Here is a 16312-nt window from a genome sequence, read left to right as displayed (position 1 = left end):
ATATTATCATTATATTATCAAGTAAAAACGAGATTTTCAGCTAATTTTTCATTTTTTCTTCGATAACCATTTAGTGAATTTAAATAACCTTACGCTAAAGTGATTCTCCAGAGTTAAAGTTACTTATTATAAAAGTTTGAAATTTCTGGTAACTTTTTTCTGTTAATGAAAATAAATTTAATCTGTTCGGTAAACGAATCTCCATAAAATGACGTGTAAAATTTAAAATTTCAATAACTTTTTAACGGTTTAGTGAATCGATTTGTAATTTTTACACGAGTTTTAGAATTGAATGAGGAACGTTCTTCCAAATTTTTATTTGCTTCGTAGCATTTTGACATACCTCCCAAACATCCTTAATGTGTATCCTTAATGTTAATGTATGACTCCAGTGCGTATTTGTCAGTCTTCTAGAAATTATACATGAACTTATGAAATAAGTAGGTATTTCTCGAAAAAACATTGTTTCGACGTTCTGAGACAATTTATTAAGTTTCTTACCTATCGTGGATATGGTAAAGGGAATAGTGACAAAAAAGTGCTTACCTTTATTTCACTGCAGCTACCCTGCACATCGCCATCGTGGCAAATGATATATTAAAACGAGCCAAGATTTTGATTCTGTATTTCGCTGAAGATCACCTGGAACAAAATGATTTATTAAATGATGTGATTTCTATTATTGATTTTTACTTATACCTAAATAACATTAATTGTAAAAAAATATTATTGGAAACTTTCTAGGTACTTCGAAAATTAATATATACGTCATTAAATGTTAGATATTGCGTATTTGTTAAAAGTATAATAAAGGCGTAATCAATACGGCAATACTTTAATTTAAATTACGCTTCAGTTAACTTAAGTAAACAGATCCTGTGGCCTGGTTGTACGAATTATTACAAAATTTATTTACGTTAGTTAGTAAATAAACATTTTCATAAATAATAATGTAATAATACTGGTGTACACATAAATACGATTACGTACAACTTAGTTTAATAGGTAGCCGCTCGGGTGATGTCACTTTGGACAAAGTTGAAGCTGTAGGCATTAGAGGTTAATCAATGTGATTCAAGGACAAGGTCATATGACGCCGAAAATAATATCCAAGACAAGAGACCACGCCATTTGCACACATTTAAATAGATAAATGTTAAAGCAGATGATATTGCATTTAACACAGGTTTACGTGTTACGTATAAGACCTAATATACATACTTAATTTAAAATAAAATGTAAAAAAATCTGTAGCTACTTTGAAATTGAAATTATGCATACAAAATACTAAAATTTTCTCGAATATTCAACAAATTCAAATCATAATTATAAAAAGAAAAATATTGACGACATAATGCCTTAAAACGCTATATATGACTCCTGGGACTCCGAGTCATAATGCCCTAAAACGCTATATATGACTCCTGGGATATAGGGTGGTTGGTGGCAAGTGTTACTGTAAATGATTTCCAATTACTAGCTACATAATAACTATTGAATTGGATTTTTTTACTTTTGTTTATTCCTCAGACGCTTGTTGTTTATTTCCAATAANTACGTGCCGCCGATGAATCCGAATGTGCCACCACCGTGTATGAGTCAACCGGCCGTTGAATCTTTACCACCTTTTACTCAACCTCCTCCCGGTTTTTTTCCGCCACCCGGCATGTTTCCAGATTTTTCGAAACCACCGCCCGGTTTTCCACCAACTGCGCAGCAACCTCCTAAACCTGAGCCTGAGGAACTGCTACCCACTGTTCCGTATTATGATCTACCAGCAGGACTTATGGTTCCTCTGATTAAGGTATGTGACGCCGCGTAAACTTTTTTCTTTATTTTTGTAAAGGCGCGTTGAGGGGGAGGGTCGAAAAACAGGGTGAAAAGGGTGGGTATGATGCGGAAGGAATTCACATTTTAAGGAAAATTAAAAAACATAAACATTGAATAAAAAAATAAATAAATAGAAAATAAAAAAGAAATGCGTTCGTCATTCGTAAGTAACAAAAATTATCTTTCATTTTTATCTAGGTCTTATTAATATAAAATCTTTAACATTAACAATTACTTTATTTTAAATCAACTTTTCCTGTTCTTTTTATGTTTCACCTTAAAACTATCTATGCCATCTGTTGGCTCTTCTTCTGAACTCATAGTCATTCTCATTCTTTTATGGTCTTTTATTATGTCACTTGAATCTTCATATTCATTTTCTCTTTTTCGTTTCTTTTTTCGTTTTTTTTCCTCGACATTATCAATATCAAGATCATTTTTATTTATGCTGTTTTCAGGCGTCTTTTCTTTTAACTTTTTCTTTTTTTCTCGTTCGTTGAAAACGTTTTTGTTTAAATATTCCAAAATATCCATATTTTCAGTAATTTCCTTCTTAGATTTTTCATTACGTTTGTAATGGGCGTCACTCTGAAATATCGTCTACCATAAAACTTGTATTTATATAATTTATTGATATAAACATGATTGAAAGGTAATCGAAGCCGATTTTCGAAAAAAAAAAGTGTAGGGATAGTACCTTTCAAAAAACAAAGATCAACGAACGGTTAGAAATTCGGAAAATATCAAAAATGTGTGTTTGGAGACGGTTCTGTAAGGAGTGCGAAACATGCACAATGGACGAAGTAAAAAGGAAAAGCTAGAAGCACTTGAAATGTGGTGTTATAGGCGGATGATGAAAGAAGAAGGTACTGAAAAAAATTAAAGAGGGAGCTATGCATGTTTATAAGGAAAAGGAAACGTAGGATGGTAGGACACCTCAATTAGAGACATATTAGAAGCAGAAACGAAAGTAATGAGGGACAGAGGAAGATTACTGTTTCGCAGATTATTAAACGGTTTAGTTTTCGGGAAATGCGATTGGGTGAAGATAGAAAGTAGTGGAAGTGCATTACTAATAGAAATAAAAATTTCCATCACTTACTATTTGCTCTTGAGATTTGCCTAATATTTGAAAGATCAACTCATTGTGCTCATAGCTTTGGTAATGGCTTTCTAAATCTTTTTGTTTATTCTTTTTATGTTTCTTGGATTTTATTTTTATTGGCAATGCAGATGTCTCTAATTTATGTTTTATGTCCTCTTTTAATTCAATTTTATCTACATAATTTGGACCGAAAAGTGGATGTCTTTGTTTCAAATTATCAGGGAGAGCAACACGATTTTTATTTTCAGACATTTCCATCTCAGGTACAGTTTCTAATTCTTGATATGCCTTAAGTTTTCCACATAACTTGGTAGTTATAATCTAAAACACATATTTTGTTCATTCATAATTATAATATACATAATGTACACATAAATCATTTAAATGATGGCTCAATTTAAAACTTTATCAACCCTTTTATGTACACCAAAAAAGCATAAAACAAGTTTTTTTCAAAAAAATAAAAAACGATCAAGCATTCCTGAACAATGAAAGAAATTAAATAAAGGATACTAAACAATTATTCCTGCTTTTGTGCCTAATTATAAAGCTGTAAATTGCATATAAGAAAAACTGAGCGTAATCATATAAAATACTTACCTTTAACTCACCATTCTCTTGACTAAAGAAATTGACCTCTTCTTTACCTTCAGTTACTTCACTTGGAACACAGACAAACTTGCCTTGATTTGTATTAATTTTTGTAGTAGTAGTTAATGACAATTTAGCTCCTGATAGGGAACTACGCAAATCTTTAGGTATCTTAGCCATGAACAGCTCATAATCAGGAGATTTACTAGGAAAGCTGTAATCCAAATGTGATACATCTATTTTGTTTAAATCATCTCTCTCAGTCTCAAACTGTAAAAGTAATTTTTCTGCTGGAGTTTGTGCTCTTTTCTTGAGTTTAGACTTTCGACGATTTAATTCATTGTGAACTTCGGAATCAGAAGAACTATCGCTTACTTTTAATCGCTTATTTTTACTCTCATTTTTTGACAAATTCTTATTTTTTCTTTTTACACCCAAACTAGTTTTTGTATCATAATCTGAATCACTGTTTTCGAGGCGCGAATATTCTAAACTACTTTGCCGTTTACTTTTGCTTTTCTTCATTTCTCTACTAGAAGCATCACTCAAGTCTGATTCTATGCTAATAAGTTTATTTTTTGAACTATTTTTGTTATTAGATGGTTTTATTTTTGAAACAGATTCTGAATGCCTTTTTTCATTATTATGTTTGTTTTTTGAAACCAAATTTTGTAAATATAAATTATCATTAGAATTATCATCAGAATCTGATGAATCATCTTGCTCAGAATTTAGAGCTTTATTTTTCGATTTTTTGACAAAATCATCATCAACTTCTCTTCTCCTACCCCGAATCGCTCGAAATCTATCAAGGCTTCCAATATCTGGCAAATCTCTTTTATAACCCTTACCATCTTCTGAGTCAGTATTGGAATCACTTGATTTTTTGCTGGGAACCATTTTTAATTTCGTTTTAAATGCTTCTTTGATACTTTTGTTAGTTTCAAAATTCGAATTTTTCTTATTCTTTTGGATCTTAGGAGTTTCCTCCTGCATGTTTGTTAAGGCAAATTTTGGAGTGAAAACACCTTCACTATTATTGTTTGTTTCACTATCATCTGAATACTCATAATCAGACTTCTTACTGAATGACTTCTTCAATATACCCTTCAAAGGCAGTGAATTGGGACAATTTCTAGGTGTTTCAATATCTTTAACGTTAAGTGTAGTGAGGTCTTTTATTCCTGCAAAAGTTGATGTTAACTGTAGTGCTGACTTTCAAGATCTGTTTTAAATAAATTATACTGCTGACTTACGATCTGATTTTTCCAACATCTTACTCAAAAAATCCTTTTTTGCTGAAAGACTTGCAGCATGCAACATATTCTTCTGAAGTGATGTATTCTTTGGAGACACACCACTATTTTGCGTTTTTTTGTTCGTGTTATTAGTGTCAGAGTCTGATGACTCTTCGCGTCCAACAGAAACCATTTAATTGCTTTTATTTTACAAAAATTAAGAAATATTATAATGAGTAGAAGACTACATCAACTTTATAACCTCCATAATGCTACACATAGATGCTACATAACTTCACTTGCTCATAGATAAGAGATATTATAGTAGTATTATATACATAGATAAATTATATATCTTTAATCTATGACTTGCTCACCTCATATAGATTAATCTGATTCCGGCTGTGTATAACAAACCAACAGAAAACATAAATGGACAATTTTTTAAACTTTTGTGAATATTTGTAACATAAATGACTTTGTTTGTGAGTAATTAGACTCCTGATATTCAATCGACTGCAAATCAACACATGTTTGACATATTTAGAATTTACAAATTTTGTAAACTCTGTAAAGGGCACTATAGGAAACTGGAAAACTAAATTTATTTTTCGTTCCTCTTCAAAAAATAATCAAACATTTTCTCTTGCATGTTCAGAATGTACAAAAAATTTCCAATCAATTTTAATAAAATGTTGACTATTTGTAAGTTCTTAATTATGAAGTATTAATTAATTATTTACAAACAAAATTTATGTCACAAACGATTAGCATAGGCGATTATTTAAAAAATTGACTTTTCATATTTTCTGTTGGCTCATTATACACAGCCATCCGAATTCGGAATTACCATCGATAATAGCCGATTGCCGAAGTCCATTTCACTAATCTATTCTCTTATCTGTGGTTCAGCCGAAGCCGAATTACAAAAATTTTGCTCGTGAAAGATGGTGGGCTTGCTGAAGTATGTAAGTGTATATATGGAATGTTATTTTACAAATTAGAATACTGAAGACGTTTTAAATGTGTTCATCTTTTCATTAAATACATAAATAATGGATTTACCTCAACCGCCACAAGGTATACATAAAACCTCGTTTTCTATTTACTTATTATACGGTTATACTGTGAGGTTAGGATATGATTCGTTGCAGATACCGAACTTAGGAACATAATAGACAAATTAGCCCAATTTGTAGCTCGAAATGGCCCAGAATTCGAGCAAATGACAAAAAATAAACAGAAAGGCAATCCAAAGTTTCAATTTTTATACGGAGGAGAGTATTTTAATTACTATCAATACAAAGTTACAACAGAACAAGCTAGTTAGTATTTGTTTGTACCTTTAAATATCTTACTAATTTTATTTCAGTATCTATTATTTATGCACACTTTTTAGTTTTGAAACAACAAGGTATAGGACTTGCACCTCAAAGTGATTGGAATCAACCTCAAAGTGTAATTACTCAGGACAGTCCAGAATTAGAACATTTAACACAACAGCAAGATGCATTAAGGGAGCAAATTAAGCAAAGTGAACAGAATCTTAATGCACAACATACGGTGAGTGAAATTTAAGTTTTTAATTACCAGCATACAAACACCTGTGGAAAAACAATAAAATAAAATGTAATATACATTAACAGAATGGTTTTTATTCTGTTAATTTAGGTGCTTCTACAACAACAACAAGCTCAAGTAGAAGAAACAATTACAAAGTGTCAGTTGACAAGTCTTCAAGAAGAAGCTGAACAGTGTAATTTGCAATTAAATGAGTTGTATAAGTTATTACAACCAATCATTGATTCTTGTACAAAAGACAGCATAAGTAATGGAAAATCATGGATATTACAACATGCTACTAGTAAAGAAAGGGCAATTTGTATATCCCATTGTCTTCTGTACAAAGTTGTACAAGGAAATGCTCCATTTTCCCAAAAGTTACATATTATTTATCTCGTTAATGATGTATTACATCATTGGTAAGTCAAAAAAATATTTGGTTTCTGTTTTTCATTATTAATGTTACTATTGTTAAATAGATATCTGTGTAGTTATTCATTGATAAGAAAAAAAATGTTTATTTTTTAATTTTTTAACATTGCATTTATAGTTTTCTCCAATGACAAGCAGAAAAGAAGTGTAACCCGTGATTTCACACAAGCAAAAATGCAATATTTAAATGTAATTGTTACTTTTCATTAAATTTACAGTGCTCGTAAAAATGCAATCGATCTGAAAGAGGCTTTAGAAAAAGTCGTTGTACCGATGATGTGTAATGCAAGTATTGGTGCAACTGAGGACCAGGCCGTAAAATTAGAAAAACTATTAAAATTGTGGGAATCGAAATCGAACTATTTATCATCACAAACGGTGGACAAGATGAGACAGCCGGCCCCTAGCTATCAACAGTTTAAAACTGACGAAATTGCGCGTTTTGCAAACGAAGTAGCTCCCCTCGCTCAGCAAACAAAAGTGACCTTCGAAGGGTATCAACAGCAACACCAGGCATTTGTATGCCATGCTATGCAACAAATTATGGACTTGCAGAATCAGAAGCAGGCCATTGAACAGCAGCAGCAATCGGTAATTCAACAACAGTCACAGGGGCCACAACAACCCATTCAGTCTCAACCTCCACCCCAACACAGCAACCTCATACCACTGGATGCTTTAAGAGTAAGAGTTATTCATTGTGATTATTCATAAGATTTATTTATTTAATAAATTGTAAGTTTTAATTAATGAATTAGGCTTTGTGATCTAAATATAAAGTAAATATGTGTAGCATTGTTTCTGTAGAAATCTTTGTGCGTTTGCTGTTATCTGTATATTCAATAGCAATTCGTAAGTAGTGTTTATTGTAGGGTGGAGGTGCATGAATAAATCAAATTGATAGTCTGTAGAGTGCGGGACCATTAGTCACTCGGTGCTCACGCTGTAGGAATACATGTATATTCGTGTAATTTCAAGTTCTTAAAGACGAGCACTTTGCGAATGATGTGAATATATATCTGTACTACTAGCCCGGGTTGGATTGCCAGCCAATTTAGTACTTTTTTTACTTAGGTAAAATAAAGAGGCACTTGGTGGAATTACGATTACGGGATTTAGTGGTTAAAATTGTTAAATTTTGATTCTTTATTTGGTTGTTGGAAAACGTTGATTCTCTATTGACAATCATATATTTATGCTATGTTCTCTTTACAGGCGGAAATTCAGCAAAATATGTCTCAACAACAATTACCTCCCTTAAATGATAGAATGAACAATGGTTGTCTTGAACCGAATGACATAACATTGGCTCCACCCCCACCAACGATAAATCAATCAAATTCCGCGATACAACCAATAGCACAAAGTAACGGTTACGTGCCGCCGATGAATCCGAATGTGCCACCACCGTGTATGAGTCAACCGGCCGTTGAATCTTTACCACCTTTTACTCAACCTCCTCCCGGTTTTTTTCCGCCACCCGGCATGTTTCCAGATTTTTCGAAACCACCGCCCGGTTTTCCACCAACTGCGCAGCAACCTCCTAAACCTGAGCCTGAGGAACTGCTACCCACTGTTCCGTATTATGATCTACCAGCAGGACTTATGGTTCCTCTGATTAAGGTATGTGACGCCGCGTAAACTTTTTTCTTTATTTTTGTAAAGGCGCGTTGAGGGGGAGGGTCGAAAAACAGGGTGAAAAGGGTGGGTATGATGCGGAAGGAATTCACATTTTAAGGAAAATTAAAATAATTTGAGATTATGAATTACATATTTATTTAAAAGGTGAGTTAGAAAAATTAATCTACCGAATATTTTATAAACTTTGAAGAGTTAATAAATTAATAATGTTTAAAAACGTATACGTTTTTCTGTCCCTTAAAATATTGAATTCTGAAGCACAGTTGTTAAATAGAAAATTCAAATATTCATGTTGAAAATAAAAAAGTCTATTTCAACTTCATGTTTGAAGAGTTAATAAAAAAGATATGATATACATATTTACAAAAAACGGACTAAAAATGAAGTGTGGCTGTAATCCGTGCTGTGCTGGTTCTAGTTGGAAGACACCTCTTTTAAACCGTTAGATCCTAAAGATATTAGGTTGCCACCACCTCAACCGCCCAGCGAGAGGCTTCTCGCTTCCGTCGAAGCGTTCTATGCACCGCCAAGCCACGAAAGACCGAGAGACAGGTAATGTTTCGATCCAAAGGTAACAGATATTCTTTTCTTTTTCTTTTCAGCATTCAAACATTTTCTACACGTTCATTAATTTTTTTATGATACCCCGTTTCACATACATTTTCGTTATAGCGCTTGATGCTATTATTTTTAAAAGATGATTACCGATTTAGTGATGATTTCGAAATTATATACGACTTCTTTGAATATTTATTTTGGTGTGAAGTATAAGAAGTGTGCAATTCTAAAGTTTAACGTGAAATAAATTTTTAGTGTGTGATTGAGGAAAAAGTGTAATTTTACTTTCTTTTAGTGGGTTTCAATGAATTTTCAACATTTTTTAAAAATTTAATTAATCGTTGGAACACATTCTTGTGAATAGTGAGTTAAAAGAAATAAAACGGAATTTCATTGAAGAGTTTCAATTAAGTGAGACACAAATAATTTGGTACAATTGTTTTATATACAGCACACAATTTTTCCAATACAGCATTATAAAAATTGTGATAAAACGTTTGGAGTGTCTATATATGACAGAATGAGGGTAAAAAATGTCTAAAAGAAATGATAAAATAGTTTACTAATGTGGTACAGTGAATTTTCGAGTATTTTTTTTGGACAAGAACAATATGTGAAAGTGAATTATGTGAGTAACATTGAACATTATATTGTGATTATAATTGTGAAATGACTTTTTTGTCGTGAATCAAATATTTTCAGACTATAAGTGACTAAAACAGTTTTTGAACAATATTCAACATTGCCAGTGTATTACATATTTTAAAAATAAATCATTCTATTTTCAAGATATTTTCTCTCTTAAAATGAAAATGAAATGTGTGTGTGTGAGCTACCTGTCCTCATTCTGCATACATATATAGGCATTCTATTAGTTGAAGAAAGATTTTAGGAGAAAAAATTTAGAATTTAGATTTGCTACTGATTTGTAGTTTTAGTTTTTTTTTCGGCTGTTATAATAATAATTTTATGTAAAAAATACATAAAATTCCTCCAATTTTTAATTCGCACTTTATTTATTTCATTCACTTTTGTATGAGATTGATATATTAATTTCAGGGTAGATAAATTATAAGAAATTTAAACTGTTATTTTAACTGCCATGTCTTCAGTTTACCCCTAACAGTTTTTCCTAATCTTTCAAGTACAGTGTCTGTATAATTTCCAAGCATCTCTATATTCCTAGATAAATATATCTGCATTTTAATATTGCCCTTATAAATGCAAAAAAAACCGAAAGGTGTAATTTTATTCCTATTCTTCAATAAGTTTGAATGTTTTATTAAATGGACAGCACATGAGAAGACCTGCAATTCAAGACCAGTCACAGTGGTAATATTTGAAGATCTAAATAATTTTTATTCCAGTTCAATACCGTACGTAAGGAGTTTCGTCTGATTGTGTACTATGTTTATTATTTTTATTAAATGTAAATATTGTAATTTATTTTTATAATGTCGTCTTTTGAATAATACATCACAAACGAACTTCATATACAGCGAAGGCTGGGAAAAGTTAGGTTTGTACGAATACTACAAGGCAAAGAACAATGCTAAGCGCGAGAAGGACGAGGCCATCAAGGCAGGTCTCAGGGAGAAATCTCGCAGCCCCAGCCCGGTAGTCATCCCGATTGAAAAGGAACCGTCACCACCTCGAAGACGTTACAGCAGCCTATCTCCAACCACAACGTCGAGTACTAACAGAAAAAAATCACGGTCGAGGTCGCGATCACCGAGGAGGCATCGCAGAAGGAGCAGAAGCCGGAGCCGAAGTCGAAACAGAAGGAGGAACAGTCGACGGAGTCCTAGTTCCTCCAGGTCACGGTCGCGCTCGCGGTCACCACCATCTTCAATGCATTCATTTAGAAGATCCCCGTCTCCACCCAGTTCCTTTGGGTAAGAGCTAAATATATCTTTTTTGCAAAATTGCAAACGCAAAAGATGATTTCGATTTTTGTTTGCAGTTTCGGAAATAATTTTTCGAGATCAGATGTTCTGCAAGAGCAACTGGACTCGAATAATAAAGGTCATCAGATGCTGCGGAAGATGGGTTGGGGTGGTAGCGGTCTCGGAGCTCACGAGCAGGGGATTGATTCACCGATATCTGGGGGCGATGTGCGTGATCGTCAGGATCAATTTAAAGGAGTTGGTTGCGACCTTAATGATCCTTATGAAAATTTTCGAAAGAATAAGGGTGCCGCATTCATCACGAGGATGAAAGCAAGAGCGGAAGAAAGGGCGAATGAAAGTAAGTAATTCTTTTTAGCTGTAGTATTTTATAGATGTAGTATAACAAAAATTGAGGTTTTTGAAATTTCNACGAAACTTGTAGTACTTTATCTTTTAGCAGATATTTGTGGATATTACATGGAAGTCCTTTGACGAACCTTTAAGTTTTCCAGTATATAATAAACCAGTATAGTTTTTAACATGAACAGAAGAATACACAAATCCTTAAAATTGATACTACAATCCTATGGTGTATTTTTACTGAATAGGCCCTCCTTATGCACATTTTTAAAATTATTTAATTTTTCTCTGCAAGAATCCAGAGAATCGTAAATATTAAACATTCATCATAATCGTCAATCCGAAAACCGTTTGGACGCGCACCTCCATTCGTTCTTATCTTCAACCAATATTTGCTTTTCCCGAAGAATAGAACATCCAACATCCCTAACTATTTGTTAACAGTAATCTCCTAGATTTTCCTCTGCCCCTCTTTACGCCGGCTTCTAAGTTTCTAGGATAAGATTGCAGATTTTGAATAGTTTGAAGGGTCAGTCACCGCCTACCATTATACCTTTTCCTTTTGAATCCCATAGGGGTTTTTGTTCTACTGCTTTTTCTTTTCCACGTTTCGCACCCGTACAGAGCCATGCTCCAAACATAGACTTTTAACGGTCTTCATTAAATTTCTAAATTTGTCGCTAACTAGAGCAAAGATTAGATTTTAATAAACAAATTTTTTCTTTTTCAGACAAGGTGAACGACTGAATCATGCGCGTAGTAGAAGACTGCTTCGAGCAAGATTTTAAAGATAATTAATTACTTATTGTTTTGTACTGTTATGTATATTAGCTGTACGTGTAAAAAGTATAAATAAATTTTTTCCATTAAAAGTTGTTCCGTTTTTCTTACAAATAGTTTCGCTGTGAAGGGAATATTTACAATCTTCATATACTATTTCATTGTTAATTGAAAATAATGATGACATGCAGTATTAATTTAAACAATTAACAGGCGTAACACGTTACTGAACACGTTTTGTATAAGGAATTTATATGATAATTTGATGAAGGCATTTGCGGCGTATTTTATAGATGTAGTATAACAAAAATTGAGGTTTTTGAAATTTCCAGTTTTTCTTCTAGTAAAATCAACAATAAATAAAAAAAAAAATTAATTAGTTAATTCAAAAGCAGAGATAGATCCCTTTTTCTATTCATAAAACGACTATTTACATTTCATCAATCAATAAAAAACAAAGATGACAGTACATGACAGTACATTTTCAAATGATTTCTTCTATTATATTACAGCACATATAAAAGCGTTGTTTAAATAGATAAAATCAATGTAAGATTTAACAAAAAAAGTGAAACTCTGTATGCATATGCAGTAATTAAAGGATATCCTAACTATTTACTTGGGTTAACACAGGAAGTAACGAATGTCTACCCACGAGAAATTGTTATTTATAAACCTTTGCTTAAAACACCTGTTCATATGCGCTATCAATAAAATGCTAATTATAAAAGCACGTTTTTAATGAAAAGAAATTATACACGTTTGCTTTTGCATTTTTGTTAAAGTATAATGTATTATTTATTACTGTTATTTACTAAGGGGTCGTTCATAAAATACATTCGCAAAAAGGGGGGAGGGAGGGGTATTGCTCAGCATGGAGAGACATGGCAAGCGGAACGGGTTCTAAGGAAATGTGACGTTCGCAATTCATAATTTTTTTTCTTAACTTTTTCATTACGACAGAAAGTCATTCTCATTGCCATTTTTAATCTCACAAAAAAAATCTTTTTTATAAGGGGGTGGGGGAGTGGACTAACTTTTGTGACGTAATGTTCGTTGAGGGGTCACTGAAAGTGTGACTTGGAGCGGAATGAAAGGGGCGGGAGGGGTTCAATAAAGTGAAATTCTGAGTGACGTATTTTATGGACGACCCCTAACTACCTATACTACTACATAAAGACAAATGACCTGTATGCACTCGCTAAACGCGAAAACTGCTGTACCGATTTGCATGAAATTTTTACATTACATTTTTAATGATACAAAGAAGGACGTAGAGTATTAAAGATGTCGAAATTGTTAATAACAACGTGATAATAATAATTGTTCAATTTTATGATGGAGGGGGAACCTTCGTTTCTCCCGTCTTACAAACGGTGCTGAACTTTTAAGAGGGCCGAGCACATCGTATTATTGACATTTCCAAGATTAGGGCGGGTTGGTAATGCTATATACTTAAGCTTCTTCAAAATAAAAAGGAAGTTTCAAAACAGTAGATACTGTTATTGTATAAATTTTTAATCAAAATAAAATTTTAATTTCTTTCTTGATCACATGGTGCAGTTATTCAAATTCGTATTTCATGAAGCAATATAGCGGGTGTTATAAATATCATAAATGGAAACGATGGGACAAGCTTTTTAAAAACAGAATATATTCTGTTTTTCAATATGACTGTATCATTGTATTGCTTATTCACAGAAGAAATGTTTTTGAACACTCTGTAAACGTTTGATACTAAAAATTTCTGTGGAACGTAAAACACGTGTTTCGGGACGGATAACAACGTTATGCACGTGTTTTTTCATGTAATAACGTGATACTTGTTTGTTAAATGCAAACTGTAGAATAAAGTAACGTCTATGTATGGTGAAATGTTATATCGTTGCTGTGTTATCGAACCGCATTGTTTGTACAATCCAAATGTTCACGTGATCATTGAACTTAAAAAAAAACCATAACAGTCACATAATAATGCACTTGCCCCTGAGTCCTTATCGAAAGAAAAAACGCTGTTATGTTCAGTTTTTTTCCAGATAAGTGCGTCAATACATACATTTATTACTTTGTTTGTCGCAAATTAGGGAGCTTCGGGACGATGGGGAGATGGACGGATGATTTGCTTATATGAGAGTTTTTCACCCGTGAAGGTCGGTTGATGATTACGGCGAGGTTTTTGTCTGAACTCGCGTTTTGCCGGACATTTTACTTATCTACAATTAGCGAGAAAAGCACGCTAACTGACGGATCACACACAAACGTTGACGTACCTCGTAAAAGCATTTTTTAGCAGCCATAGATAATAAAGTTATATGTGTTTTCGAAACTTATTAATTAATTCATTTAAACTCAAAAAAACGATGTTGCTAGCGGTTATAAGCGATCACCGTGTATATTATATACAAGGTGGTTAGATTCCGTTGTTCGAGACGTTTTAATACATTTCCCAAAAACCATTTACTGTAGTCCATTTTATGTAACTTTGAGGAGTTTTATTATTATTGTTCTTTTTAATATTGGTTAAAACGGTAAGTACGAAACTTGTAGTACTTTATCTTTTAGCAGATATTTGTGGATATTACATGGAAGTCCTTTGACGAACCTTTAAGTTTTCCAGTATATAATAAACCAGTATAGTTTTTAACATGAACAGAAGAATACACAAATCCTTAAAATTGATACTACAATCCTATGGTGTATTTTTACTGAATAGGCCCTCCTTATGCACATTTTTAAAATTATTTAATTTTTCTCTGCAAGAATCCAGAGAATCGTAAATATTAAACATTCATCATAATCGTCAATCCGAAAACCGTTTGGACGCGCACCTCCATTCGTTCTTATCTTCAACCAATATTTGCTTTTCCCGAAGAATAGAACATCCAACATCCCTAACTATTTGTTAACAGTAATCTCCTAGATTTTCCTCTGCCCCTCTTTACGCCGGCTTCTAAGTTTCTAGGATAAGATTGCAGATTTTGAATAGTTTGAAGGGTCAGTCACCGCCTACCATTATACCTTTTCCTTTTGAATCCCATAGGGGTTTTTGTTCTACTGCTTTTTCTTTTCCACGTTTCGCACCCGTACAGAGCCATGCTCCAAACATAGACTTTTAACGGTCTTCATTAAATTTCTAAATTTGTCGCTAACTAGAGCAAAGATTAGATTTTAATAAACAAATTTTTTCTTTTTCAGACAAGGTGAACGACTGAATCATGCGCGTAGTAGAAGACTGCTTCGAGCAAGATTTTAAAGATAATTAATTACTTATTGTTTTGTACTGTTATGTATATTAGCTGTACGTGTAAAAAGTATAAATAAATTTTTTCCATTAAAAGTTGTTCCGTTTTTCTTACAAATAGTTTCGCTGTGAAGGGAATATTTACAATCTTCATATACTATTTCATTGTTAATTGAAAATAATGATGACATGCAGTATTAATTTAAACAATTAACAGGCGTAACACGTTACTGAACACGTTTTGTATAAGGAATTTATATGATAATTTGATGAAGGCATTTGCGGCTGTTGTTTGGTAGGAAAGTGGTTTGTTCGAATTGTTTAGGCGTTTCGCTAAGTATATGAAGCAATGTTCACATTTTCAAATTAATATGATACCTGTGGTTATTGAAAACAATTTCACAATATTATTTTAAAATATGCAAAATTGAGAAATAAACAGAGTTTTGGGTGCTACAAATTCGAATTTTCTAGACGCAAGTTTGAATGACATTATCAAGAAAGTTTTTTCCAGAGGTCAAGTAACAGTCGGAGATGTCGTACAATGAATTTACTGTTTTTCAGATAAAAGTGACAAACAAAAACCGTTTTATCAATTTTATGGCAATACAACTAAAAGAAAAACACAAAAACTTTTGCCGCCAATATGCTTGCGATACGTTTAATAAAATCTACCGGATGGCGTTACAATTCGCATGTCGATAATTTTATTAATATCAGGATTGGGCGATAAGAATAATAATACGAAAATATTTGGTGAAAAAATGAGCAAGTCCTTGTTTTATTATTTTTTTTATCATACCCCTATTTTTTTCTGATTTTAAAGACGAATACGCAACATTTCCTTCAGGATAAAACATCGCATTTACATGCAGTAACACATTAGGAATGCATTTTACCATTCTCTGTGTAGTAACCACCCTGACCTTAGGCTCGGGTAGCAATTTTCACGTGGCGAATGTTAATTATATACAATTTCTTGTCAGGCAGGAATTGAATTTTAAAGTTTTTAAGACTCAAAAGGTTCACAAATGGATAGATGTAGGTATGGAGGTACAAGGAAATGCAAATTCACAACTACTAC

General features: G+C 32.7%; 2 protein-coding genes and 1 long non-coding RNA gene across 5 annotated transcripts in view; 1 reads left to right on the top strand and 2 right to left on the bottom strand.

Moving 5' to 3' along the window:
• Positions 1-307: 307 nt before the first annotated feature.
• The window catches only part of LOC108738681, a 51599-nt gene continuing 35594 nt past the window's right edge, over positions 308-16312 (bottom strand). Inside the window, exons 2-3 of the long non-coding RNA XR_001938017.2 lie at positions 547-642; positions 308-410 (exon numbers count right to left, since the gene is read on the bottom strand). This is a non-coding gene — a long non-coding RNA (uncharacterized LOC108738681). The remainder of the gene's footprint in view (positions 411-546; positions 643-16312) is intronic.
• Positions 2006-5057, bottom strand: LOC108738677 (DNA ligase 1-like). Its single transcript, XM_018472203.2, has 4 exons — positions 4783-5057; positions 3536-4710; positions 2933-3256; positions 2006-2418 (listed from the first exon to the last, which is right to left on the bottom strand). Exons 1-4 carry the CDS (start codon positions 4955-4957, stop codon positions 2077-2079), a joined length of 2016 nt encoding a protein of 671 aa, XP_018327705.1. The 5' UTR covers positions 4958-5057; the 3' UTR covers positions 2006-2076.
• On the top strand, positions 5664-15324 carry LOC108738676 (calcium homeostasis endoplasmic reticulum protein). Of its 3 annotated transcripts, XR_001938015.2 has the most exons (11): positions 5664-5844; positions 5919-6089; positions 6164-6327; positions 6436-6746; positions 6978-7443; positions 7975-8382; positions 8819-8952; positions 10458-10853; positions 10922-11261; positions 12303-14515; positions 15183-15324. XR_001938015.2 is itself a non-coding variant. In XM_018472202.2 (10 exons), the coding sequence occupies exons 1-9, from the start codon at positions 5820-5822 to the stop codon at positions 11211-11213; spliced, it is 2367 nt and encodes a 788-aa protein (XP_018327704.1). In that variant the 5' UTR covers positions 5664-5819; the 3' UTR covers positions 11214-11261; positions 12303-15324. The 3 variants fall into 3 exon arrangements, 2 of the variants coding, with proteins under 2 accessions (XP_018327704.1, XP_018327703.1); XM_018472202.2 differs by having other exon boundaries at positions 12303-15324; XM_018472201.2 differs by lacking the exons at positions 12303-14515; positions 15183-15324 and adding an exon at positions 11938-12079 and having other exon boundaries at positions 10922-11205.

Source organism: Agrilus planipennis, unplaced genomic scaffold, assembly GCF_000699045.2.
Source record: "Agrilus planipennis isolate EAB-ADULT unplaced genomic scaffold, Apla_2.0 scaffold121, whole genome shotgun sequence".
Taxonomy (NCBI): domain Eukaryota; kingdom Metazoa; phylum Arthropoda; class Insecta; order Coleoptera; family Buprestidae; genus Agrilus; species Agrilus planipennis.
The sequence above is the reverse complement of the archived record's forward strand: the minus strand, read 5'-3'. Positions and strand labels throughout refer to the sequence as shown.